The following is a 25,721-nucleotide window of genomic DNA, read 5'->3' on the forward strand; positions in this document are numbered from 1 at the left end:
CTTGGGATGACAATCTGCAAAAAAGATTTGGGTTAATCCAACGTTTACACGGCATGTCGATGTTGACTAGACTACCCTTTCAGACCCCCCTCCCCCTCCACCGACCTGGTGTGTTTAGTGTAAAACTCAATTCAAGTGAGAAAACCAAACCTTCATTCAGGAAATGTCTTTATTCTGCCTGTTGTAAAGCAGAGATACAGAGGCAGACAATCAAAGAATGGATCTACATTGAACCGCGATTACAACATCAACATTACACTTTTTTTCCCCCAACCCAATCTTATTGTATAGATTATTTGATTAATCCATCCAACGTTAAACGAATTCAAAGACCAATCCATTAATTTCCTCATTAATCTTTTAAAACAAAAACAAAACAAAAAAAGTTAAAAAGCCAATAATACAAGAACAAATCTCACCACTGCCATGCTTTCTTCAACAAACTGAAAGACTGATCTATTGCAAGACTATAGGAATATTTTCATATATATTAGAGATACGTTTAGGGATAACTACACTACCAACACAAATATCTCAGGAATCAGTGTTTTCTTCAGAAATGTTCTACATATCCACAGCAGCTCGTTAACATTGCAGTCCAGCTTTTTGACAAGACCATAGCATTATACCACTTGCATTAGACACTTAAAAATAAACCATATTCGTACATGACATCTTGGGAACATAAAATATTACAGACCAAATTATGTGCTTCACTACGGGTATAAACTAACGGCCAACCCTCTGAATGAAACGAGAAAAAGACCTTAACATCTGGATTCATATTCAATCTGTTACCTGATCCAATGAAAATTGTAACCCAAAAAATGTTAATAAAGTAAAAATAAAAAATCCAAAAAGGAGTGGTTGCAGAACTTGGGTAGCAGTTGTCAAGGTTACTTCTATTTGAGAAGCGTAAAGGATCAGAGGGCTTCAGCTAGCAGAGGTGTAGGTCCCCAGGCCGGCCCAGTCTACAGCTAAAGCCACACACACCACAGACACACCTGGGCTCTGCAGCGTTCTGTACAGCTGTAGGTCGACAGGTGAACTCATCGCTCAACAAGACCAAGCTGGATGTAACACTGGACTCCAGTCACAACAAGAGGCGCCCAGCTGTTAATAGCAGTGACAACAGAGAGGTATGTGTATATATATATAGACTAGTTATGGAGGGGGGGTGGGAGGGGGAGAGGAGGCGCTGGGCCGGTCCTAGAAGCTGTCGTAGTCCTTCTTGTCCTTCTTCCCTTCGCCCTCGAAGCTGTCGTTGCCGTCGCTGTTGTCGCGGCGCCGCTTGCGGTTGTTGCGGACGTTGAAGCGCGGATTCATCTGGGGCAGCGGGTCCATGCCCAGGACCTTGTGGATCTGACGGAACGCCAACAGCCTAAGAGCAAACTGGAGCAGGAGAGGAGGGGGTCAGTCGCAAACTGGATCAGGAGAGAGGAGGGGTCAGTCTCAAACTGGATCAGGAGAGAGGAGGGGTCAGTCTCAAACTGGATCAGGAGGGGAGAGGTCAGTCTCAAACTGGAGCAGGAGAGAGGAGGGGTCAGTCTCAAACTGAAGCAGGAGAGAGGAGGGGTCAGTCTCAAACTGGAGCAGGAGAGAGGAGGGGTCAGTCTCAAACTGGATCAGGAGAGAGGAGGGGTCAGTCTCAAACTGGATCAGGAGAGAGGAGGGGTCAGTCTCAAACTGGAGCAGGAGAGGGGAGAGGTCAGTCTCAAACTGGATCAGGAGAGAGGAGGGGTCAGTCTCAAACTGGAGCAGGAGAGAGGGGTCAGTCTCAAACTGGAGCAGGAGAGGGGAGAGGTCAGTCTCAAACTGGATCAGGAGAGAGGAGGGGTCAGTCTCAAACTGGAGCAGGAGAGAGGGGTCAGTCTCAAACTGGAGCAGGAGAGGGGAGAGGTCAGTCTCAAACTGGAGCAGGAGAGAGGAGGGGTCAGTCTCAATGATGAACGAATACTTGTAATGTTGGAATGCAACATTGGCAGGCAACATATGTGTGCTAGACAGTAGTTGAATGTGAGACTAGGATTTGTGAAGTTCTGAGCTGGCAAGCGAGTGCTTTGATCATCAGTCACAGGGCAGACATGGCAGACATGGCGACATGTATCCTGACAGTCTGTCAGGCCCCCGGGCAGCGCTGGTCATCTCAGACATTACTCTTTCATTCCTGAGGACGTAATGGTTTTAAACTGCCAGATGAATTTCAAGTACGGCTTTAACCATGTAGTCAAAGGGCATCACGTCAGACTCCATTAAGTCTGAAGTTTGTGAGTTTCATGGTTTCACACCTCAGGTACCTGGCCCTGTCAGTGAGGAGGTACCTGGGCACTTGAGGTGATGTCTTCCCTCTGCTGCTCCTCCATGGCTGTCAGGGTGTCTGTGGGATTCTTCTCACACGGATCCACCAACCCTGGGCCACCTGGACGACCACACACACACACACACACACACACACACACACACACACACACCTTTCAGTTGAATGTTATCATAACCCTACAAAATATACTTCCCTTTTCATTTGATGACGATGAGCCACACACACAATCTTACAAGAACAGATGTTTCAGGGAACAAAAAAGACAAAAGCCGTACCAGGAAGCAGGATGCCGGAGGAAATACATTCAAAGACTCGTCTGAGTGCATCTCCAGGGCTGAGGGGTCCGGAGGCGCTGCTGATGGCCTTCTCAACCAGCAGCTCCATGGCCTGGGGGCAGGGGGCAGGCAGGGGTCACAATACAACCACAAACACTCCAGTGGAGGAGAGGGAAGCTGGAGGACTACAGACCGTCCAGACATTCTGTATATATAGTGTCTAGAACACGAATGTCTCAGGTTCAAAACTAAAACAACTCAATTTCTTGGCTCAAACTAAAACTGGGAAATAGAATTTAATTCCTTTTCTTTTTTTTTTTTTTTTTTACATAAATGTCCCTGTACTTAAGGAGGGTGCTGTATGTCTGTGGTTCTAACAGTGCAGCCCAGCATGTTCTTCTCAGGTACTCACCCAGCTGGGGAACATCGACCAGGTAGGAACCCTCTGGCACAGATCCCGCAGGATACGAATTATAATCACGCAGGACTGCAGCCCATTGGCTCTAGCCTTTGATGCAATAAAGTCAACGTTAGCAGGGCGACAGGAGCCACAGAAAGCAACAGCGGCCATAGAACAGGAAGGTTTCTGTAAAGAGGTCCAAACACTACTGTACACAATGGAAGCTTATGATTGCTTTGAAAAATAAAATGTGTGTCTCCTGGCCGCAATTGGTTGAAATCAGCTGCCATTCCCAGCAGTATTTTACCTCATCGTTAGTAAAATGAGTTCAAAGTTTGCAAGATGCACAAGAAAAGGGGGACTTCCTTGTCATCTTATAAACCCTGACCTCAGGTTTATCACGTATTCCACAAACAAGGTACTTAATAGTACAAGAGCTCCATTTGAAAGGATAGCATAGGGACTGAAAGAGCTTAGGAAATCTGCTTTACTTTGCCTGTGAACAACCAGCAGTGACACAGTAAACTAATCAGATGTTCCTTTTCTCTCAATCCCTATTCTACAATCAAAATAAATCACCAAGAACAAACGCTCAACATGAAAGCTCTTATTGATGACACACTTGTATGCAAAGATACTCTGCAGCCTTATGGAAGAGTTTTTTTTGTGTGTATTTTGTTATAACTATAAGACAGTTTTCTGAGTTAAAGAAGGTAATACAAGGATGCCTGTTATTTAAAACAAATTTAAAAAGACAGGAATACTACCATTTCTTCTAAACAAGAGCTACATCAAAACAGTAGAAGTGTCTTCCTGGTCAACATTAACATTACAGGTGGCATCCTTGAATATTTTTCAGTTCTTTAAAAAAAAGAATTCTAAAATGTTCAAATTGTGTCCAGATTTCTTTTTTTTTAATGTTTTTTTTTTCTTTTTATACAAATGAAATCTAAATGAAATTTCTAACCGAAAAATTAAAACAAATACATCTCATAAGGCTACAATAAGAAAAGTAAAATGATGTTCCGAACCTGGAACCACTTAGCGTGGCGCAGCGCAGCCAGAGCGTCAAGGCATTTTTGCCTTTCCAAGACGTCCGCTGGGTCTTTCACCATACCCGAGGTTACATCTAAAAATGGATTCGAATTGTCAAAATGGAGGTGAGGAGCGGGTGTTTGACCAGGTCAGCAAGACTGGTGAAGACTCAAACACATTGCCACACATACCAGGAGTTGTTTGCTTGAAGAAACTTGTTGTCCCAAGATTGATTTTTGTTGATAAGTGACTATGAGAAAACTAGTGATGATTGTATTCGTTCAAGGAGCTGAGAACTATCTAAGCGCTTTGAATGTGGTTCCATGGATGAACAGTTGTATGCAATGTTAATGCTATAAATTATGTTGAATTCAGTAAAATGAACTAAATGTGAGTTGAATGCATATTGCTGGCTACACCTATGGAGGGTCACAGCAATCTGGAGACTTCATGTGACAGTTTCAGCTTTTACATCCAGAATATTCAATGTGTGCAAAAACTAAAGAAACACTCAAATGAAAGCTCTTGAATGCATAAACAAGATGTCTTATATGCATAGTACACGGTCTGGCCATTCAATTACACTTGGCATTTCTGAGTAAGTGATCAAATATAAGGGATGGGACAGAAGAGTATTCCCGTGGTTGAATGGTTAGTAGTGTGTAAACATGGAACTAGTAAATCAGTAAGAAGATTAAAATAAAATCCCTTCAGAACCGTTTGGGGGCTCTGGTGCTAATGACTGCTTGGTGGGATTAGAAAAGCTTGGCATCGTGGCACGGCGATGGTAGGTGTGGCAAAGTGTTTGTGGGGGGTGGTTGAGGGACACCCTGGTCAAAAATCCTTCCGGAGCTGTGTGGGTCGTACCAAGTCTCTAATGGAGCTGTGTGGGTCGTACCAAGCCTCTAATGGAGACAGGTGGTAGGTATATTCCCTTTTCCCCAAAAAAAAAAAAAAAGACAAAGAAGAGCACTTGGGCTTGTCAGACACGCTACGGACACATGAAGGCAGCTCTGCGTGCTAGTGACCACATGACCACTCCCAGCAGATGAAGGGGGGGTTAGGACATTACTGCATGCACACCTGGCATCACCAGATTTGAACTGAACGCCCAACAGTCATTGTATGCCGATGGCTGTACCCAGGTCGAACCACAAGATTCCTCTGTCATAGCCTTGCTCCCTGAAGCTAGCCGACTCTCCCCTAAGGACGAGCAGTGGGTTTGAAGTTGTGCACTTCCTCAATAAACAGCCCACTGGAGTTGGCTTAATTGACTTTTGTCTTTTTTCACTCTCCAATGCAGATGAATGTGTAGCACTATGGAGGCGTGTTAACCAGCACCGTCCTTTCTGCACAGAACGTTACTGCGGACGATGTTTTGAGATTATGTTTTGGTATGGAGGAGGACACCAACTCAGTCAGGGGAGGGACTTGTGAACAGCAGACCTCAGAATGGTGAGCTTCCATCACCAGACTAAAGTACAGTTTGTTTCCTGTGAGGATGTGACCCAACATCCTGTTCCTGCCTGTGACCTACAACATTTTTCCTCCCGTAATTCATCCCAGGCAAAATCCTTACTTGAAACACACATGCGCAATTCGAACCTCTGCACAAATCTTCCATTTACATGATTGCATGATTCATGCCAAACTTCGAGTTGTGCACACGCTCCTCAAGTTAAGATTCCACCTCCCCACACACCCTTTCCAATCATCTTGTCATTTCTGTTCTTTACTGTTGGCAAGTAAATTCAAAAATATTTTTTTTTCTTTCTAAAAATAATAAATGACCCAGTGGTAAAATATTCTGCATTGTGCTTTGTAAACAGAATCCCCTAGAACACAGGAAACAAAAATCTTATCGGGGGTCTAACTAGTCAACACAATGCAAACACTGATCATGCATTTGGTTTTCCAGGAAGGCCAGTATTGAGCAGCACTGAAGGAGAGTTCCAGAGGACCGAAGAGCAACACTGCTGGCACTTCTAAACCCCGCCCCCTTCCACTCTTCAACAGGAAGTGCTGAGCTCACCAATTGTTAAGGCCCGCCCCCAAAACGTATTAAGGAGAGGGGTGCGTTAAACAGTCCTGCATCAAGACAAGGAGGATCACCCTACTTCCAGTTCGGTCTGAAAGCCCTTTGATTGTACGTTTGAATTAAATGCACATTTGGCCCATACGTTGCCTCAAAATGCAACCAATGCAATAATGTAAGGAGCTGGACCTCAACTGGAATTCATATCCTAAAGATTATTTTAATTTCCAATTTGTTAAGGCTTAAGAGTGACGACGGGTTTACGATAACCGGCTTCTCAGCACACAGCTCGAGCACTTCCTTAGTTGGAGACTGGACCTGCGATGCGTGGAGCTGGGGAACTACCCACAGGGAGTCAGGAGACACAGTACCAAATATCTCTCTGTCTGCTCCTTTTCTCCACTCCTCAACCTGCGTTCTAAGTGCCAGCGGAGTAGGGCTCTTTAGGACATGAATCAACATCTTAAATTGATATCATAGGAAGAGAGAGAGAAGAGGAAGGAAACAGGGGGGGCCGGACAGGGAGCAGGTTTGCGATGGCGTTCCCAACCTCCGTCCCGGCCGTTCTCCTCGCGGATGACGGGCGAAGTCAGCGTGATGGTCACTTGCATCTTGGACTCGGCGCAGGATGTCAGGATGATGGCGGCCTCTTCGACAGACCCCTTCACTTCGTACTTCTCTGGCGTCACAAGCTGAGGGGAACACCGCCATTTAAAAACTAAAATCACTCAAAACGCTTCAGAGCAAAGTCCTTGCGTAGCTGTCTAGACTCTGGGTGCGTACGCGTGTGTGTGTGTGTGTGTGTACCGTGAGCTGCTTGGGCAGGTGCTCCACGATGCAGGACAGCAGGGTCTTGGTGGGTTTCTCTGAGCACAGCAGCACCAGGCTGACGTTCTTGTCTCCGCGGAGGAGCAGCCCCTTGGCCAGCACCCCCACCCTCATCACGCCCTTCAGCGCCCTGCACAACACAGTTCACACACACCCAGGAATGTGGGTGAAATACAAGTCTGGAAGAACAGGACCCGGCTTTGCACAATCCTCTGATCTACTGTGCAAACATGTTGGAGTATGTTCGTTTTCTAAGCACTGGTGGATATTTTGGCAGGGGAACCATTTCACTTCAAGCATGAAATTGTTTAACAATCAATCGTTTGATCAGAACATTCCCATGCCTCACCTGTCTTTGGGGAACTCTTTTTTTTCTTTCTCCTTCTCCTTGTCCTTGTCCTCCTCTTTGTCTTTGTCCTGGTCCGTGATGATGTCAGACACCAGTTTGAGGGCTCGCTCTGTGATCGACACGATCTTCTGGATGTCCTGCAGTTCGTCCTCCGAGGGGTAGATGGCAGCGTGCTTCGTCATCACGTAACGGTCGTCAGAGGAGTCAGGGCGACGGGGAGGCTGCAACACAGACTGTGTTAATAACTGAGAACGCAGCTGTGAAATATACATTTTCTTCATTACAGTCGGAGGGGGACAGATTTGCAGTTTACAAAAAGCAATTGGGACACGTCCAACCCGTGTTTAATGAAACATACGCCCCTGCCTGGAACGTGAAAAAGTCTAGACAACTTAATTTCAAATTAAGTTCTAATTGCCAAGTAAGTTTAGCCTTCAGCGGATGAGTGAGAATGAGAGGGGGAGCCTACCACAGGTCCCTGGGGCTGGGAGAGGGGCATGCCTGGACGGACCCCCAGCAGGCCTGGGGGCCCCGGAGGGCCCTGGGGGTAGCCTCCGTCAGGGAGCCGCCGTCGGTCGTCCCAGTGGTGCTCCTCCTCCATCCGCCTCCAGTACATGTCCTCCTCGTAGCGCCTGGACACGCACAGCAACACTCAGATAGCTAACAGCAACACGCTACACTCAGATGGCTAACAGCAACACGCTACACTCAGATAGCTAACAGCAACACGCTACACTCAGATGGCTAACAGCGACACGCAACACTCAGATAGCTAACAGCAACACTTAGATAGATAGCTAACAGCAACACGCTACACTCAGATGGCTAACAGCAACACGCAACACTCAGATAGCTAACAGCAACACTCAGATAGCCATCAGTCAAAATGGTCCCAAGACTCAGACAGCATACAAGTAATTCTGTGTGTGCAGTCAGGGAATCACTACCTCATCTCCATCCTCCAGCGCTCCTCCTCCTCCCTCCTCCTCCAGAACTCCTCCTTCTGCATCTGTTTCCGCATCTTCTCCTCCTGGATCTTCCTGGCTCGGATGCTGGGCTTCACCTCCACCTGCAGCTCAGGGTTCACCTTTTTCTACAGCACCCAAAACAAAGGTATCATTTTATTAAGCATTATACAAGAACCACTATTAATCCAATAGCTCCCACTAGGACTAACTACCAAGAAATCATTTGAGAGTAAATTGTCGAAATTATTTGTTCCTCAGTGTAGGAGGAGGGTAGAGACAGTGTCCTTTGAAAAACGCTGTGGGAGCCATCCCAAAAAAGCGAAGACTGCCAACTAGTTATCCACTAACCTTATACTGCAGGCGATGCCTCCTCCCTTTCAAGTGCATTTCCTTGGCGTTTGGATCATTGAAGCTACATTCACACAGCTTGCAGTGGAAGCGGATCACCTTCCCCTCATCGTTGCGTACCTGGAGAACCAAACGGCAGACATTTAGAACAGCAGGGAACATTTAGAACACATTTAGCTGATTCTGGTATTGTTGAGCGGGTCCAACCTGAGTACAAATCTCTCACAAACCTCTTCCACGTAGTCGTGCCCAACCGGTTGGACGTCGCTTTGCAGCGCTGCTAGGGCGGACAACGAATCAGAAGTCTCCGTCTTGGACTCCTGGACCTGAGGGACCAACGGGGGCGGCCCAGGCTTGGACGTCTCCACTTTGGCTTCCTCTGGTTTCCCAGTAGTCTGCAGCTTGTTCCCCCCTTCAAAATGGAAGAATTCAGGAGTGATGAGGAACTGATGTCTTCTTGGAATCACAGCTTACGTCTAACAGATGTCCCATGTGCTTTGTCAAAACATAATAGATCGCATATAGGTTGTTTCTGATCTCCTAAATTCTTCCACAAACTATTTTGAGGGTCGAGCGAGAACTTGAGGGGATTCTTGCAGCAAGATGATCTGCAGACTAAACAAACTGACGCAAGACAGCCCTAAAACAAGGACTGAATCTCAGGTATTCATGGACAGGGGAAACTGATAGCTTAAGTGACCTGCCAAGAAAACGTAAACACAGTCTTGTTGCCAAAACATAAATGCTAACAGAAGTTCAGAGCAGATTGGTGCCATTTGAGAAGGCTGTTGAAACAATGCTTAGAGGGCTCTGACACACCAGTGTGGCCACAAACAGACAAACATTTGTTAGCCGGAGTTTTAGAACTAGCGTGTCTCCTGTTAGCGCAAGACCAGCCTTCCTCCTCTGTCTGCCTCTAATCTGAGGCAGGCTGCGTTTCAGCTCCTCCTTGGCAGGCAGTCTGCCTCTAATCTGAGGCAGGCTGCGTTTCAGCTCCTCCTTGGCAGGCAGTCTGCCCCAGGCTCCTGGTGTGCAACACTGGCCAGGGCTAAGCTTTAACATTTATATTTTTCCTCCATCCAAATAAGATCTTCAGCATCAAAGCCGTAGTGGAGCTTCCAGACATCGCAAGACTACAAAATGACCAAACGGTCTGAACATAAAAAAGCAAAAATACATTACAAAAACAGCGTTGGTACTCACTAGGGGTGGGGGGGGGGAAATCGTGAATCGATTTTTAATTGATTCGTGACCCCAAGAATCGATTCGAATTGTGACGTACCAAAAGATTCCCACCCCTAGTACTCACCCACAAAGTTGATCTTGGGAGTGTTGATCTTCTTGACGGCTGGGGTGGTGTTGCTGGAGAAGACGCTGTTTGCAGCCGTGCTCTTGCCTAACCCAGCCGAGCCGCCGCTGGTGACGATGTTTACCGGCTTGAGGTAAGGGGAGTTAGACACTGCCGAGGAGGAGGCGGAGGCGGAGGGGGCGGAGGAGGACGTGGTGTTGGAGGTCTTGCTGGGGGCAGCTGAGGTGGAGGATGCAGTCTGGGTGATGACACTGGGCTCAGTGGAGGGGATGGGCTTCCCCAGCTTGGTGTGCAGCTTCACCACCTGAAGGGGTCAGAGAGGGAGGTGCTGCCCGCTTACACACAAGGATGTCATCACGTCAATGTGTGCAAGTCTCACTAAAACTCTTCCTGTCAGTTACTGGGATACTTTGATCAGGTTGGACGGAATATGACCCAGTCTGGACATAGAAATGTTCAGAATCATTTGGTTACTAATTAGTATATTAGAAATGGCTTTAGTAAAACAAATGTGAATGAATATTCCCTTCCAAGGAGTCACAATTTATAAATAATCCGTAATCCGAAGGTTGCCAGTTCGATTCCCGGTCATGCCAACTGACGTTGTGTCCTTAGGCAAGGCACTTCACCCTACTTGCCTCGGGGGAATGTCCCTGTACTTACTGTAAGTCTCTCTGGATAAGAGCATCTGCTAAATGACTAAATGTAATGTAAATACATAAATACCCAGCAATTTTAAATCCTAGCTGATAGATGCTGCTAGAGACTCCTGGCGTTGGGATTAGGGGACAGCTGTATGTCATCATGGAACGACACTGCTGATATACTGTCCAGATGACAGGCCACCAATCAATCACACAGCATGCCATGCCTGTAGAGATCTGACTGACTTAACCCCTTCCTCACACAACACTGAGGCGTTGCTGCATTTGCACTCTGACAAGAGGTTGGCTGAGCGGTTAGGGAAGCGGGCTAGTAATCAGAAGGTTGCCAGTTCGATTCCCGGCCGTGCCAAATGATGTGTCCTTGGGCAAGGCATTTCACCCTACTTGCCTCGGGGAGAATGTCCCTGTACTTACTGTAAGTCGCTCTGGATAAGAGCGTCTGCTAAATGACTAAATGTAAATGTAGGTTCAGAAGCCAGGACAGTAGAGCCGAGGACAGCCTCCTACCTTCTGGTGCTTGGCTCCCCGGATGTGGGCGGCGTAGGCGTCAGCGCCGGTACAGGAGACGTCACAGAGCTCACAGCGTAGCTGGTTCTGGGTCCCCCGGGCCGAGCCCCCCCCGCCCCCACCCCCGGCCCCCCCGCTGCTGCTCTGGGACACCTTCAGGGCCGCCTCCTTCTTCTTGTGCTTCTGGCCCTCCAGGTGCTCCTTATACGTCTGGGAGTGCGGACGGGGAGAGGGAGGATTGGGAGATGGGAAAGGAAGGAGATGTTAAAGAGATTTCTCCAACACTTCCCTTATAATCGACACGTCAGTAAAAGCAGGTAAGTACCTGCGGGCCGGCGCAGCTGATCTTGCAGACGTCGCAGTAGTGGATCTGCGGAGGCTTGGGAGGCTGCTTGGGCTTCAGCTGCTTGTTCTGGAACGGCGGCTTCTTGGTGAAGGTGTTTCCTGTCCACGCCGCCGTGGCCGCCACCGCAGCCACAGCTTGCTTCTGCTGCTGCTGTTGCTGCTGCTGTTGCTGCTGCTGCTGGTAGTAGGTGGAGGCAGCAGAGTATACGGCTGCTTCGTAGCCGGAGTAGGAGGTGCCTGGGGCGGGGAGGGAGGGAGGGGCAGTTAGGCTCAGGCGAGAGAGGGAAGCCTAGGAACTTCCTGTTCGGAGTGGCCTCAACAGTTTTTGACTCTAGAAACAACTTTTCTACAAGGTATCCCTGCTCCCCACGCCCCTCTTTTAGACTTATCTCAACAGTCTAAAAAGTACGTATGGACTGGTTTCCATGTTAAAAGTTGTAGCAAGAATGGACAATAGGAGGATTATAGGAGCAGCAATTGAAAACAGGAAGTTACTGCATCCAACGCTCTGCATGGACATTTTCTGTCGACATTACCGGAACCGAACAGGAGGGGAAGAAGGTGAAGGTACCGGAATACGTGACGGCGTTGGTGCTGTAGGTGGGGCTCTGGGAGTAGGAGGGTACGGCGGAGGCAGCGGCAGGCTGGACCGTGGAGGACACGGGGTAGATGGAGAAGGTGGAGGTGGCGGGGCTGGGGGTGGCTGGCTTGATGGCTGTGACCTGTCTGGTCTGCTGGGTCTGGGTGTAGGGGGTTACTCCCTGGGTGTAGCCTGGCTTGGGGGCTGCAGGAGGGGGAGGGAACAGGAGGTTAGAGACGGATGCTGAGGCCTCCTTTGTATAACACTGAAGTAGCCAGAGGAGTCAGGCCATATAGAAGGAAATGATCCATACATGTAGTTCACTTTAGTTACGTGACACAAAAGGAGTTGTGGATGACAAAAGCGGTGATCCACACTTTTTTTTTTTTTTAAGACAAACCAAACAGAAGTTGGCCTTCCATTAAGAAACACCTGAGCAAAACATGCCGTACACAGAACGAGGAACAAGCAAATAAAACAATATCAAAGTATGGACCTTGGAGACTTTTCTTCCAGGTGGAGTCCCACGGTGAGGCCAGCGTGCCGGTCTGGTAGTAGGACTCAGCCACTGAGGGCTGGGGCTGAGCGGCAGCCACAGCAGCCGAGGCTGAAGGCTGCTGGTAGTACTGCTTACTGTCGTACGCCACGGCCGGCGCCGTCGACCTCACGTAGGAGTAAGAGTCCTGGAGGTGCAGCGCAGGGAGACAAAACAAGCTAACCTCAGAGAGGACCACACAGCTGGCGCCTCGAGGTCAAGCCTGGTGGTGTTGAGGTAATGCCTTATGGTATACAGCGCCTACAGAAAGCAGGGTGAATTTGGGTAATCTGGGATATTGGGTAATGTGGGACACCTAAACTCCAGAGCGTTTTCTTCCCCGCTATGACAATGTCTAGTCCACAGAACTATGACTCTAGCTTTAGCATGGATGTTATGTGACTGAAATCACAAAACGTGATTGGTGTGGTGTAACAGAAAGGGTCAGGGCACTAGTTAATCAGGAAGCTTCGTTGACAAAATGCATGCAAAAAATGTCCCAGATTACCCAAATTCACCAAATACTTTCCAGAGCATGTTGGGTAAAGAACGGGGCTGGCAGTACCTGGAATATTGGCAAGTCTCTGCCAGTGAAAACGGGACCATTACAAGTAACCTGTTGCAAAAGGTAATACATCAGGTGGGATGGAGATATATTCAGTTGTAATAGTTTTTGTATTTGTGTGTGCGCAGGTTGATCAGTGAAAACATGAATTTAAAACATTTTTACTGCAAGGCTATATATACTGTACACGTTTTGAATGTACTCTAGGCGTCATCTTTGCATTTCATTCTTACACATCAGTGGTCTTGAAACAGAGAGAAACAGTTCATGCTAGAAATCTAACAGATATTGTGATAAAACAAACTAACATCTGGGTCCCATAGGGAAAAGAAATGGAAAACAGTCGAGAGATCCAGCATACTTATCCAATTTGATTAAAAAAAAAAAAAAAAAAAAAAAAAAATCTTAAATCAACTGTGACACTTCAGTATAAAAATAATATCATAAAAATCTGGACGGTCACACGCCTTGAAACGTGCCCTTAACTGTCCTTCCAGAACGGCATCATGCCCCTTTAACACTCAGAAGCAAACAACACCACATGACCCCCCTGCTCCTCCTACGAGGCTCCTTACCTGGTAGTTCTGGGAGGTGACCGGGGGGGGTGGAGGAGGGACCTCCTGCTGGCGCTGGGCGTAGCCGTAGTCGGCGGCCGTGTGGGCCGGCTGGTAGCCCCCGTACGCTGCTGCCGTGGCGGCGGCTGCCACGGCGACAGGCGCCGGCCTGGCGACAGCGACCGTGGGAACGGTGGGGGCGTAAGCCGCAGCCACGGTGTGCGCTGCCACCGGAGCCTGGTGCACCGTGTAGCTGGCCACCGTGGTGGGGTGAGTGTAGGCTACCCCGGCCGCAGGCTGCTGGCTGGGAGGGGGAGGCACAGGTCATCTTGTCAGATGGGGACACTTGGGTGTCGGAGTCAGGTGGCTGAGCGGTGAGGGAATCGGGCTAGTAATCCGAAGGTTGCCAGTTCGATTCCCGGTCATGCCAACTGATGTTGTGTCCTTGGGTAAGGCACTTCACCCTACTTGCCTCGGGGGGAATGTCCCTGTACTTACTGTAAGTCGCTCTGGATAAGAGCGTCTGCTATATGACTAAATGTAAATGTGTCAGGGGATGAGGAGGACGAATACAGGCGACAATGACGTGCTTTAAAAGCCACGCCTGGAGGTCAACAAGTGCCCACGGTGTTTCCTGGAGATATATCTCTACAGGACTGCAGATAGTTGTTATTGAGCAACAACGGAATGTTGTAATTCTTAGGACTCCCCAAACGCGCTTCCCACAGTGTAATTTGATGAAAATATGTGAAAAGCTTAAGAAATGTCATCACATCACTGCTAGCAGAACACGAGCAGAAACAATCCTGGCACAGATGGGTGAAATCAATACAGATTTGAATAAACAAGAAATTAAATAACCATAACCATGCTTGTTGCAGGAGAGGACTATTTGAGATTCAGGGCTGTTTTCATCTCCCAGCTGTGTCCCAGCAGCAGCAAAGAAAGACAGTCATGCCCTCAGAAAGGGGCCAAACTGCCTCAGACACTGTATCCGACCATGACAGCAGAACAGTGTGTGCGTCTGGACTCTCCCCAGAACAGGGCTCTGTAAGGCAGCAGGCTCAGGCCTCAGGGAGCTGCAGTGTTCAGATGTTTGTAGAAGCTGTTTGCGAGAGTATAAACATGTTTTCAACCATACTGACATGCAATAAGAGATGTTTCTCCTCCAGGATGCAGAACCACTCTGTTTGCCAAGTATTTTGTTCAGAACAGGCATTGCACTAGTACTACCAATTATTTGTATCATTGACAATCAATTCTATTACTTTTTAATACCTAAATTTGAGGGGGGGGGGGTACAAAAAATACAACTATTTGGATTATTTATCTAAATATTTCAGATGCCCTCGATATTTCATGTGCCATATTTTGTTTTCATGTATAGATTCTGGATTTAAGTCCCTTAGTCTCTCTGGGGCCAGAGAACAGAGTCAAAGGAATTCCAAGGCGTGATTTATCACTGAGGAGCAGGTCTTAAGTCAAAAACATCAGGTCCGTGTTTTCAAAACACTTGGCTAACTGCACAGGCTAAGTTATAACTGAAAACAATGGAAAGATTCCATTGGCACAATATTATAAAGACAATACCAGCTAGGATGACAGAAAATCTATAATGTATTGAGGAAGGATCCCATGGAATAATTCTTATATGTCTGTATCTGAAATGTGCAGTTTACATGTGTTCTGGAAAATTGCAAACACGAGCTACACTAACTGATCAACAAGGGATTTAGTTAAATTACATCCGTTTAATAGGCCTGCTTCTACTTTGATGAGCTTCATTTTAAGGTGTGCAGCTAAATATAGGCAAGGCCACAGGGAGGTCGTTCATCTTGGGCATTGTCTTAATGACCCAGTTATTCATTCAGCGCTTTCTAAGTATCTCAGTATGTTTCAAATCCACACAAGCTGTTGCCATGGTTCCTGCCATCCAGCAGTCGAGTGGAGCTGTCAGTCAACTGGAGTTGGACTGGCACAGACTACCCCATCTAAATGCGTTTTACTGGATAACCCATCTAAATGTGTTCTACTGGATACCCCATCTAAATGAGGTCTACTGCATATTCAGAAAGTAACTGGTGACGGTGCAGTGAAAGAACAAGTGCCTCCATATTGTTTGGATACTGTTGTATGTCAGGTTTAGTCAAGATGTATAAGGCATGCAGTGATATGTACTATACCTGAGGGAACAACATGAACACGTACAGCCCGTACAGATATGAACCGCAAAACACTAAGCCATGATATTAGGATAGCCGTCCCTTTTCCTAACAGCTCTTTTTTTAGCAAGCTTTTTCTTTTTATCAACTTTTCACTCTTCAGATTCCTACTGTTTATTGTGGGATTACATTTTTATATCAAGATTAATGTAGCAATCTTAAAATATAATTTTACTGACCAATAGATTACTCTGTCTTTGTAAACAGAATTGCATCAAAAAGTGAACTAGTTAAACAAATCTCAGACACGATCACATTTTAACTGAAGAGCATTTCAACATCGACTGCACGATGTCTGAGACAGCACTTCCAGGCTTTCAAAGCATGACTGAAAATCTTTAAACTTGTAACATATTTTGAACACAATTGACAGGATGTCATCCACTATAGTAAAAAGTGTACCACACAACATATAGAAGTGTGAAGGTTTTCCAACTGCACTGTATCTGGTGAATGTGAGTTGATTAGGGAGGGGTGGTGGGGTGACTGAAGCTGTTTTGTCCAGAGGCCTTCCAGCTGACTGTGCAGATAAAGCTGCACCAGGGACTGTTAAAGCCATGAAGAATAGCCTTGGCTTTCCATGAATGAGCGTCGAGCTGGGGGAAGTGCGCTCCACATGAATCACAATAAAAAAAAAAAAAGGTTTTTCTAAAATAAACTGACAAACAGGCGACTGAAAACCAACAGTCTTCATAGAACAACTAGAAGTCCTTGTCACTCCATTTGTTCAGGTGGATGTTATAAACAAACTAGCCATAAATACTGGTTGTTTTGAGTACATATTAGGCTGGGCATTATGTTGTCCCTACAATTAAGTTACAACAAAGGGCCTAATGTATTTTCCCAGTGTGCTTTTATGCAACTGCAAAATATTGTAGTTAGAAATGTTGAAGGTTATGCCAAAATTTGAGTCAATATAGCCGACAAAATAATTCTACTGAATAAGCAGCCGGGTAAGTAGCTGTATCTGAAGACCAGGTCCCCCTGTGTAATAATAATTACACAAACATTTTGAAATGCAGCAAATGTAAGACTGATAATCCGTTTCTCTGTTGATGTCATCTCTATGAGAATGATTTGTTTAAGCCTGGTGACGTTCTGGGAGTTCTTGAAAAGCAACTTGCTGTCACTTTGTTGTAGCAGGAGACTGCACTGGTTAGTTGACCGTTTGAAAGTTTGAAGTCAACTGTGAGGACTAGACCAGGGACATGAGCATGTGTAAAACTAATCTCTTTCTAATCACCACCAAATAGCTTGTTAGCATGTAACTGACGATTGCTTGCTTGTAAATTGACAGCTGTCAGTGATGCAGTCAACGTGAAAACATCTTAAATTTTTAGTCCTGCGAGGGGCAAACGAGGCTGATGCTGAGAATTAAGCCATCCCCGTGGGAGGGACAAGTAAATAAGTAGACAGAAATGCCTCTCGGATCTGATCTTAGACTTAGTAACTCGGCGCTTCTATTTATCATTAGCTAGCCACTGTCTTCTGCGGAATAGTGTTCCAACATCACCTTCTCACCGTCCCCTCCCCCAACCTCGAACAATGGCAAACCACAGATGTAATAATGTTTAGTAACACTATCCAACAAAACAGGAACGAGTGATGATGGAAGAGAATATGCCAAATTTGTGTAAATATCTGGGGGATCATCTTACCTGTACTGCGCCGCAGCACCGTGGGTAAAACCAAAATAGTTGCCGGTAGCCATTTTGGCATCTTCACCAAGCCGGCTGGGCACTGCAGGGGACAGACACATCGAGGGTAAACGGTATGCTAGCGCTGGTGCTAGCTACGATGAAGACCCCCGCATAGCCAAGATGCACAAAAACAGGCTAACGAGAACTCCGGGGACATGTTTACCAAACCTATCCTCTCATACAAATGTTATGAATAACAATCTAAACGTGTTTAATATCCATCGTAGTATATTAAAATGCTTTTAAACAATTACTCACCATAAGTGAAAGACACCACTGGGCATATGGGAATCATTGGGTTCCTTTTTTTTCTGACGAACACTGACTCATAAACCAGAGTATTTATATGAGAAGGTCGAAACAGGAAGTGACACTACATTTACAGGGCTGTCTCTAAGAGACACATGGGTATTGTAGTTCAAACATGAGTGATACAATTCAAGGTCGAACTAAAACGATACATTTTAGATAAACAGGTTAACATAATGACTTACTTACACTAAATCAGTATTCACAATTTCTACTAACTTGTCAACTGATAGTTTCTTCAACACATGTATCAGTTATCAACAAGTTTATCATAAGAAGATGGTAGACCTTATTCCGTCTAAATTATTTTATTTATTTCCAAAGGCTTTAGATAGCCTATCGTCAAATATTTAAAGAACGTTCAAGCTACTGGCTCATTTCTAAGTCTTCCAAAAAAATTACTGGTGACAACCGATTGCACATTAATAAAATAAATGCCTATGCCATTCAACTTCCTTTATTCCTGACATATGTGTACCATACAATTTTAAGTAAAAGTTTCAAATTGGTCAGGTACTACTACCGGATCCACGGTCCCTGAAATAAGTAGACTATTATACTTATTCATAATGAATGTGTTTCCATGTGTGTAGGCGAAGCGTAACGCTAGAGTCTAAAAACTACATTTCCCAAACTATATTGCCCTGAACACAAAAGCTGGTGCGGCCCATAGTGCGGCCCTTCAGCAGTTTTTCAAACACCAAACGCATCTCAACTACGCTTTCTTCCCATTGCAACCGCCGGATCTTTTTTCAGTCATCAGCCATGTAAGCCTACTTTAATGAAAAACATTTATGTACGCATTTGTTTGACTAGAATCAATTCTTCATTAAATGAAACGCAAAACCTGGCATATTGCTGTAGTTTGTAGACATCCCATCTAGTCTCTGCAAACCAGGTGGCAGCCAGAGAGTGGCTAAACATTCTAGCTCTACTCGGTATCGATAGCAATATAGCATCCCATCTTCCTGGTTTATTATTTATTGCTTACTAGCTAGAGCTAGCTAGCTAGTTAGCTTTACACTTTACATGTTGGAGTTCAGAGTACGTTTGGCTGCTGTATTCCAACGAAATATGTCATTTTAGCTTGCTATTACCTGTCGTTTGCCTAGCTGCTAGTCTATAATTAATGAAGGAGTATAAATTAAATATACCTCTAACCAATACTATCTAGTGACACTGCTTGCTTCTTATCAAGTTATGAGTTTGTACCTGCAAGCTCGCTACCGCTGCAGTGGTACTGGATTTCATGTTATTGTTTTCGATCTTTGTCGAGCATCCGTGTTTACCAAGCTGGACAAGGGTTTTCAATAACGGATGCGTGTAGCAAGAGCACCTTCAGTCACAGCAGAGAAAATGGTCCTTACACTCTAGGCCTTGGCGCCCACAAAGATTTGTGGCCTTCGTCTGGGCAGCGGGAGGTAAACTCGCATGTTACGGTTAGCTATCGGGGGCAGGGCAGTCCCTCTGACTGTTATTCAGTGGCTGTGCCAACAGGCATCTTAACATGTGGACCAAGGATGGAGAACGAAGGCAGGTGGTAATCCATTTGGGAATTTAATAGGTCAACAACGGTGATTGTTATTTTTAGATGCATGTGTCAAATGGAATATACACCTTGCCAACATAGTAGCTGGTCAGCTATCACCATAGCAATGCTTTAAGTCTCACTGCAAACTTGTCAATGAATTAAGCCAATTTTTAAATTCAAGCAAAATATATATTAATATTGGTAATGGCTCTTGAAAGCTTATCTAAAATAGATTCCTAATGGTTCAGTATGACAATCAAGATTGAGTATGAATGGATACGTCTACGTTTGTTTAGATTTTTGGTCCTGTATTTTGACTAATATGTTTTAACCATCCATCTTAGAAATAATCAATTAGAAATATTGCAATGCATGAGCATTTGAGTTGAATCTGCACTGTACTGAGTGGCCTGTTGGTGGCAGTGTTTCCCTGCGTAAACTGTATCTGTTCACATCTGCAGAATGCCCAAGTCAAAGGAAGTGTTGTCTTCTACTTCTGGTAGTGACTCTGACAGCGAGGTGGAGACCAAGGTATGTTCCTCTTTGGCCACATCCCATATACCCTCATGTCCTTCAAAAACCTTGAATTGAAACATAAACGTTGCAGGAATAAAAATGTATTGGAGGCTCTTGGTTACCTTTTTAGTTATAATCTTTCAGAGATGATCATTCCAAGCATGAGACGGAACTCAGAAGTCAAGCTTAACATGACTCAAATTCAAACATTCAAAAATAAACATTAGTTTCCCCATCGCCTCTGTTTACTGTAATAACACCACACTCAGCCCCCTGGTCTGACAGTTGTTTTTACCCATATGGTGCCTTTACATGGCTGGGATACACCACCTTCCAATTCAGCAGGGGTGTAGGTCACCCTCTTTTTTTTTTTATCTGCCCAACAAAAAACACACTTTTACAAAGAAAAATATATCCTCGCATCCTCTGTTATTTAAGAAATCTATCCCGCCCACATTTGAAACCGTCCCTCCACCCACCTGTCCTCGCAGGCCAAGAGGAAGAAGCCCAGCATACCTGAGAAGCCGGCCAAGAAGCAGAAGAGTGGAGAGAGCTCGCGGCCCGGTGGTTCTGCCAACGCCAAGGGGGATTCCAACCAGGAAGACAACATGTTCCAGGTGCGAGTCAAGTCAGGGTTCATGTTCCTACACAGCATCCTCACATCTTACATGTACTGTTACATTCATTCATAACATGGTTGATATTCTTAGGTTAAAGTTATTTATTTTAACCGAGACTATAAAATGTGTATATAGGCCAACATATTATATATTGCGCCTTGAAAAAATAAAAATAAGATCTTCCTGTGATTGATGTTTGGTTGTCGTTTCAGATTGGTAAAATGAGATACGTCAGTGTGAGAGACTTCAAAGGCAAAGTGCTGATCGACATCCGAGAATACTGGATGAACCAAGATGGTGAGATGAAGCCAGGCAAGAAAGGTAATCTCTCTGCTGGAAAACACTCCCACTGTCATTTCCCCTTGTTTCCTTTAGAAATAGATTTTCAGAGTAAATGAATGGAACATTTCAGATGCGAAATAACAATTGAAAACACTACACTTAGAAGGTTCAGTCCACAGAAAATTACGCTACATTTGTTAACTCTTGTCTCTTGCCTCTTTAAGGTATTTCCTTGAACCCAGAACAGTGGAGCCAGCTGAAGGACCAGATCTCTGAGATCGATGATGCGGTAAAGAGAATATAACACCCTCGCGGTGCCAGAAAACATGAGCTTGCCTAGTGATTTTAGTTGTTTGCCGCCAACTTTTACATTTGGCAGAAAAAGGTTTTGTAAACGACTGATTTCTTTTTTAACTAGCCAGATGCAGTTATGTCCCAAATAGTCTTTCCTGCATGTGCTGTGACGTTTGTGTTGTTTTTGATCTATCAAAGTGTGTATGAGTGGGTGCTGTGTGTCTGTTGCTGGTGGGTATAGTTATGTTATGAAGAGTGCTGAAGTGTACTTTGTATTGAATAGCACAATAAAGGCTACTAAGCCTCTTAATTTAAGTGTGCGTCTTTGTGGATTTCTCTTGCTTTTCCGATCTGGTTTGATATACATGTCATAGTAGGCCATGGTAACATCTAACATCGATTCCATGAAGCAAGTCAAACATAAGTATATTTCCCAAACCTACAAAAACATAATAAAAAATATTGTAATATTGATATAGAGGTTGTTTTGCAGCTCTATAGTACATGAAACTTCAGTTTTGAAGAGCATACATGCAAGCTCAATATGACAAACAAATATAACTGTTGAAACATCCTTAGTTCTACAATGACAATTTTTTGAGAAATTCAGTTCTGGTCAATGTAGCTTTAAACAAGACGGACTGCTCACAAGACGGACTGCTCACAAGATGGCAGTAGTTGACAAAAAAAGCCCTCCGCTGATGTCACTATTAGTCCATTCAGGGCTAAACCAAGACTTGAATTTGGAAAACATGTTGTATATAAGAAGCAAGTTTACCCCAAAAAACAGGTATTCTTTATGAGCATTGAAAGGAGGGACAATTGTCAATAACACAAGGCTTTCTTGGTGTAGCTCACAATCAAGAACCCAGATAATGCCAGCCATAAAACATCAACATATACATTATTATTGTTGATGATCTATGCTCACATGTGGTTTGTTTTGGTCAGTGTATACAGACTGCCCTACATTGACGGTTGTTACTTTCTCCTACCCCTTAATGTATACAGGCTCGTGATGAGCATGCAGAGAACAAAAGTTACAACCCTAGTTTTTGCTACTCAGAGAAACCCATGCCATAGGTTGTCATTTAGCCTCAATCATTATATTCGGCTAATAACAGGAGGAGAAAAATTCCCACCCTCAACATCTGTGGAATCGCTGTTGCCGATGAAAGGATGGACATTAGAAAATGTTAAATGGGAGTGTGCTGTAATGAAAAGGAGATGTTTTCTGTTACACACGCAAAGCGTGTCCCTTTAAATTCATCGTCTTAAAAGGGGAGACTCCCTAGTCTCTGGAAGTGGTTTGAGTGCCCGTGCAACCTGCACCTGGGAAAGAGAACAGACCCAGCCCAGAGTGAGCTGGTGAGCTCTCAGGAAGCGTGGCGGCATTTCTCACTCCAAAAAGAAAAACGTTACACTTTAATGGTTTTATGATGGATCTAGACATGCAAAGTGTATTCTGGAACAAAAAAAAGAAGGGAAAGCCAGAGTGAGAGAGAGAGGCTGGATGGATGTACTGTAATACCGTAGGTCACCCACGCCTGCGATGCTGAAAAAGCACCCACCATTTACATCTGCTTCCATTAGAAAGCTCTGAAACAAGGCCGTCAGTCGCGCCCCTGAACATCAGCGGGTTGTGGTTGCTGGAACCGCTGCAGCTCTTGTCACTTGAGCCCTCAGGATTCCTGTGTCGATGTTTACTACCTCAAACCTCGTTTCACATTTTTGTTTTCCAGACATGTGAACCTGCCTCAGGAATGGGCAGGTCATCTCTTATTGTTTCTGTCAAAACTTGACATTTCGAGGCCCTCAGACAGATGAATAGAAAGTGGGTTGGGGGTTGGGGTGAGGTGTTAAAAAACTGTCTCTGATTTGATTGATGTCTCTGGTCTCTGTTGTTTTACGCGGCGGTGGCTAATATAAAGGATCCCGTTTCCAGGAAGGAATTCGGTCCTCCATTGAGATGTGAAGTGCATATTGATTATGGAGCTCCTTAAGTTTCTTGTTTATGACGGAGATTGTATTGGCAGGCCCCACTGGTTATTTCCTGCCGCTGGAGCTTTTATTATCATAGTGACGGACAAATTATATCTAAAAGTTTACAACCTAGAAATCACTCCTGCTTTGCAGCGAGCGATGGAATCATTTATATTTGGCTCGTCAACGAAGTCGTTAGAAAAACGAAAAGCTTTTCTTTAAAACCCGGCCTGGAATAACAGCATTATCCGATTATACGTGTCAAAAGAATGTCAGGGAATTCAATTATTTAAGCTTAACGTTCATTGTTCAAGACTGCAACGTATTTCTCACTATACTATGTAATACCACTTTAGCAACAGAAAAAAACGAGATTCTTGAGGTCAGATAAGTGTAACAGCAATAAAAGCTGAGATAGAACAAAACCAGGAATCTGGTTATTTGACCAGATTCAAATAACCACGGGCAAGATAGACTCAAACTTAAGGCGATGGCGCTTGCAAAAGCAATATTACACGGGCTTCAAACTGGCCTGTCTTGGCCCCCCAAAAATAAATATATGTTTTCAATGATGAGTTTGGAATTTTACTGTGTCAAGAAGTTCTTAACATGCATCGGGAGCCACACTGATCCGTAAAATTCCAGTGTCACCTAAACCGGAGGCTTTTTGTGTGATTGGCTAAGCTTGACCACACCGATCATATCAACTAACACCGTTCCTGACACGTTCACAGCTACCTACGTCATACTATACCTCAAAGGTCAGTGACATCCCACAGCCGGTCAGCATGTGGAACTACAACTCTCCTCCTAAATCCAAGCAGTCTGTGTCAATCTTTTTTTGCCACTTCCTTCATCAGCATTAAACAGCTTGTACTGCAACTACAGAACGTTTTACACCCGGAGGATTAGACCTATCTGAATTCACGTCATACTCTGGTGTTGCTTCTGTACCTACTGTAATGGCACATTCTGTGACTGTTACAAATTAATTCTAGTTTCTTTAACAAAATAATTTGAAAACATTTCACCTCAGTGCACACCAGTACATGTAGGCTACACTGTACATTTACAGTACACACTTTACTTAAACATTACATTTATTCATTTCATTTAGCAGACGCTTTTATCCAAAGCGACTTCCAAGAGACATTACTGAAACAAACTATTACCCAATGATGTATCATATATATGTACAGGGAGTCAGGTGGCTGAGCGGTTAGGGAGTCGGGCTAGTAATCTGAAGGTTACCGGTTTGATTCCCGGCTGTGCTATTGACGTTGTGTCCTTGGGCAAGGCACTTCACCCTACTTGCCTCGGGGGGAATGTCCCTGTACTTACTGTAAGTCGCTCTGGATAAGAGCTTCTGCTAAATGAGTAAATGTGAATATATACACCCAGAACCCGGACAGAACTGTTCTTCGTCAGGAACCCTACGTTGTCAGCTGGTTCTCTCAAACAGGAGAGCGATGGCACTGAGTCAAAGTGGTTAGGAAACCGATAAGAGAAAGGTGTTGGACTGTGGTGTCCTAGTGGCTCACTGGGCACGTATACGCCTGTAGCGCTGGGGCTTGGGTTAGATTCACCTTGGGCCATTTCCTGCATGTCTTCCTCTCTCTCACTGCTGTCATGTCTCTTTCCAATTGTCTTTGTTTAAAATAAAGCCCAATATATATATATTATAAAAAGGTGTAGGACCAATCCTTCAGCCTCTGTGTCACTCTCCATACCGTCTTTCTCTGTCTCCCTGGAAACCTGTCTTCTTCTCTCCCCACTTCTCCCCAAGGCCCCCCCCACGCTCCTGTGGACGTTTCCGTGGCCACAGCCTGTGTAGATTGGAATGCGGTGGGCTTGTTGATACCACAAGTTGACTCCCCATTCCAAACACAAACGCTAACACACAGCTGGGACACACCGAGCTGGTGCAGTCTGGGGTTTTGGCCCCGATGCCCCTTCCAGGCCCCGGGCCAAGCCTCCCCTCACCAGGGCACCTGGGGGGGGGACACCCGCCAGCCCCTCAACCCCAATACACACAAACCCCCACAAAATCCTCCATACCCAGGGCGATACGCCTGCCAAACTAACATGCACACTTGGGTCCCCTTCCATCTTCTGAATAGCTATCATTCACAGTGAGAGGGCTTCCTTGCACTGACGAACACTCAAATTCACACAGCCGCACATCCATTCTCCCTGTGTTTCTCAACCGAGGACTTGAATCACCCTCTAAATCCCATTTAGACCCCCATTGTCTCCAACTTCCCCCTCTGAGGAGACGGGTTGTTTTTGTAATCCCCGGAAAAGTGTTGAAGCGTCTAGGAGAAGTGTAACTGTTGGCGGGTCTCTGGGGGTTATCGGCTTAGTAAACCAGATTTCCCTCTGACTTGCTGGCTCTGCTGGTTGCACAGTAGGACAGTACGGTGCTGGCCTGCCAGAAACGGCTGAGGGAACCGACTTTTTTTCATCACGCATTTTTCAGTGAACACTTAGCAATGAATCGCGTATTCGTGAAGTCATTATGCAGCGAGCCACGCATGCCTTCCCGCCTAACAGGCCAAAGGCTGCCATGATACCAGGCATCCCAAGCCCAAGGACATCATTAAAGCAGGCAAGGAGCTGTAAATAAGAGTCATTTCAATCGTGCCG

General features: G+C 45.4%; 2 protein-coding genes across 4 annotated transcripts; one reads left to right on the forward strand and one right to left on the reverse strand.

The window, feature by feature from the left end:
- Nucleotides 1-151: 151 nt before the first annotated feature.
- zfr (zinc finger RNA binding protein) lies at nucleotides 152-17,847 on the reverse strand. Of its 3 annotated transcripts, XM_067227809.1 has the most exons (21): nucleotides 17,799-17,847; nucleotides 17,499-17,580; nucleotides 13,640-13,922; nucleotides 13,065-13,115; nucleotides 12,461-12,647; nucleotides 11,956-12,168; nucleotides 11,365-11,621; nucleotides 11,040-11,249; nucleotides 9,868-10,171; nucleotides 8,789-8,970; nucleotides 8,559-8,678; nucleotides 8,190-8,335; nucleotides 7,712-7,874; nucleotides 7,243-7,463; nucleotides 6,873-7,023; nucleotides 6,616-6,757; nucleotides 4,027-4,124; nucleotides 3,008-3,103; nucleotides 2,596-2,707; nucleotides 2,322-2,419; nucleotides 152-1,392 (listed from the first exon to the last, which is right to left on the reverse strand). In XM_067227809.1, the coding sequence occupies exons 1-21, from the start codon at nucleotides 17,833-17,835 to the stop codon at nucleotides 1,210-1,212; spliced, it is 3,336 nt and encodes a 1,111-aa protein (XP_067083910.1). In that variant the 5' UTR covers nucleotides 17,836-17,847; the 3' UTR covers nucleotides 152-1,209. The 3 variants fall into 3 exon arrangements, 2 of the variants coding, with proteins under 2 accessions (XP_067083910.1, XP_067083911.1); XM_067227810.1 differs by lacking the exon at nucleotides 13,065-13,115; XR_010874756.1 differs by lacking the exons at nucleotides 152-1,392; nucleotides 2,322-2,419; nucleotides 4,027-4,124 and having other exon boundaries at nucleotides 2,665-2,707.
- Nucleotides 17,848-18,514: 667 nt separating this feature from the next.
- Nucleotides 18,515-21,407, forward strand: sub1b (SUB1 regulator of transcription b). Its single transcript, XM_067227994.1, has 5 exons — nucleotides 18,515-18,616; nucleotides 19,842-19,911; nucleotides 20,388-20,513; nucleotides 20,729-20,837; nucleotides 21,023-21,407. Exons 2-5 carry the CDS (start codon nucleotides 19,843-19,845, stop codon nucleotides 21,100-21,102), a joined length of 384 nt encoding a protein of 127 aa, XP_067084095.1. The 5' UTR covers nucleotides 18,515-18,616; nucleotide 19,842; the 3' UTR covers nucleotides 21,103-21,407.
- Nucleotides 21,408-25,721: the final 4,314 nt, after the last annotated feature.

Source organism: Osmerus mordax, chromosome 24, assembly GCF_038355195.1.
Source record: "Osmerus mordax isolate fOsmMor3 chromosome 24, fOsmMor3.pri, whole genome shotgun sequence".
NCBI classification, from domain to species: Eukaryota; Metazoa; Chordata; class Actinopteri; order Osmeriformes; family Osmeridae; genus Osmerus; species Osmerus mordax.

Coding starts and splice junctions, on each gene's coding strand:
- sub1b (XM_067227994.1), top strand. CDS start 19,843: ATGCCCAAGTCAAAGGAAGTGTTGTCTTCTACTTCTGGTAGTGACTCT. Junction 19,912..20,387: donor ACAGCGAGGTGGAGACCAAG/GTATGTTCCTCT, acceptor CTGTCCTCGCAG/GCCAAGAGGAAGAAGCCCAG. Junction 20,514..20,728: donor AGGAAGACAACATGTTCCAG/GTGCGAGTCAAG, acceptor TTGTCGTTTCAG/ATTGGTAAAATGAGATACGT.
- zfr (XM_067227809.1), bottom strand. CDS start 17,835: ATGATTCCCATATGCCCAGTGGTGTCTTTCACTTATG. Junction 8,679..8,788: donor GGCACGACTACGTGGAAGAG/GTTTGTGAGAGA, acceptor TTGGTTCTCCAG/GTACGCAACGATGAGGGGAA. Junction 7,464..7,711: donor CCCAGCCCCAGGGACCTGTG/GTAGGCTCCCCC, acceptor TCTGTGTTGCAG/CCTCCCCGTCGCCCTGACTC.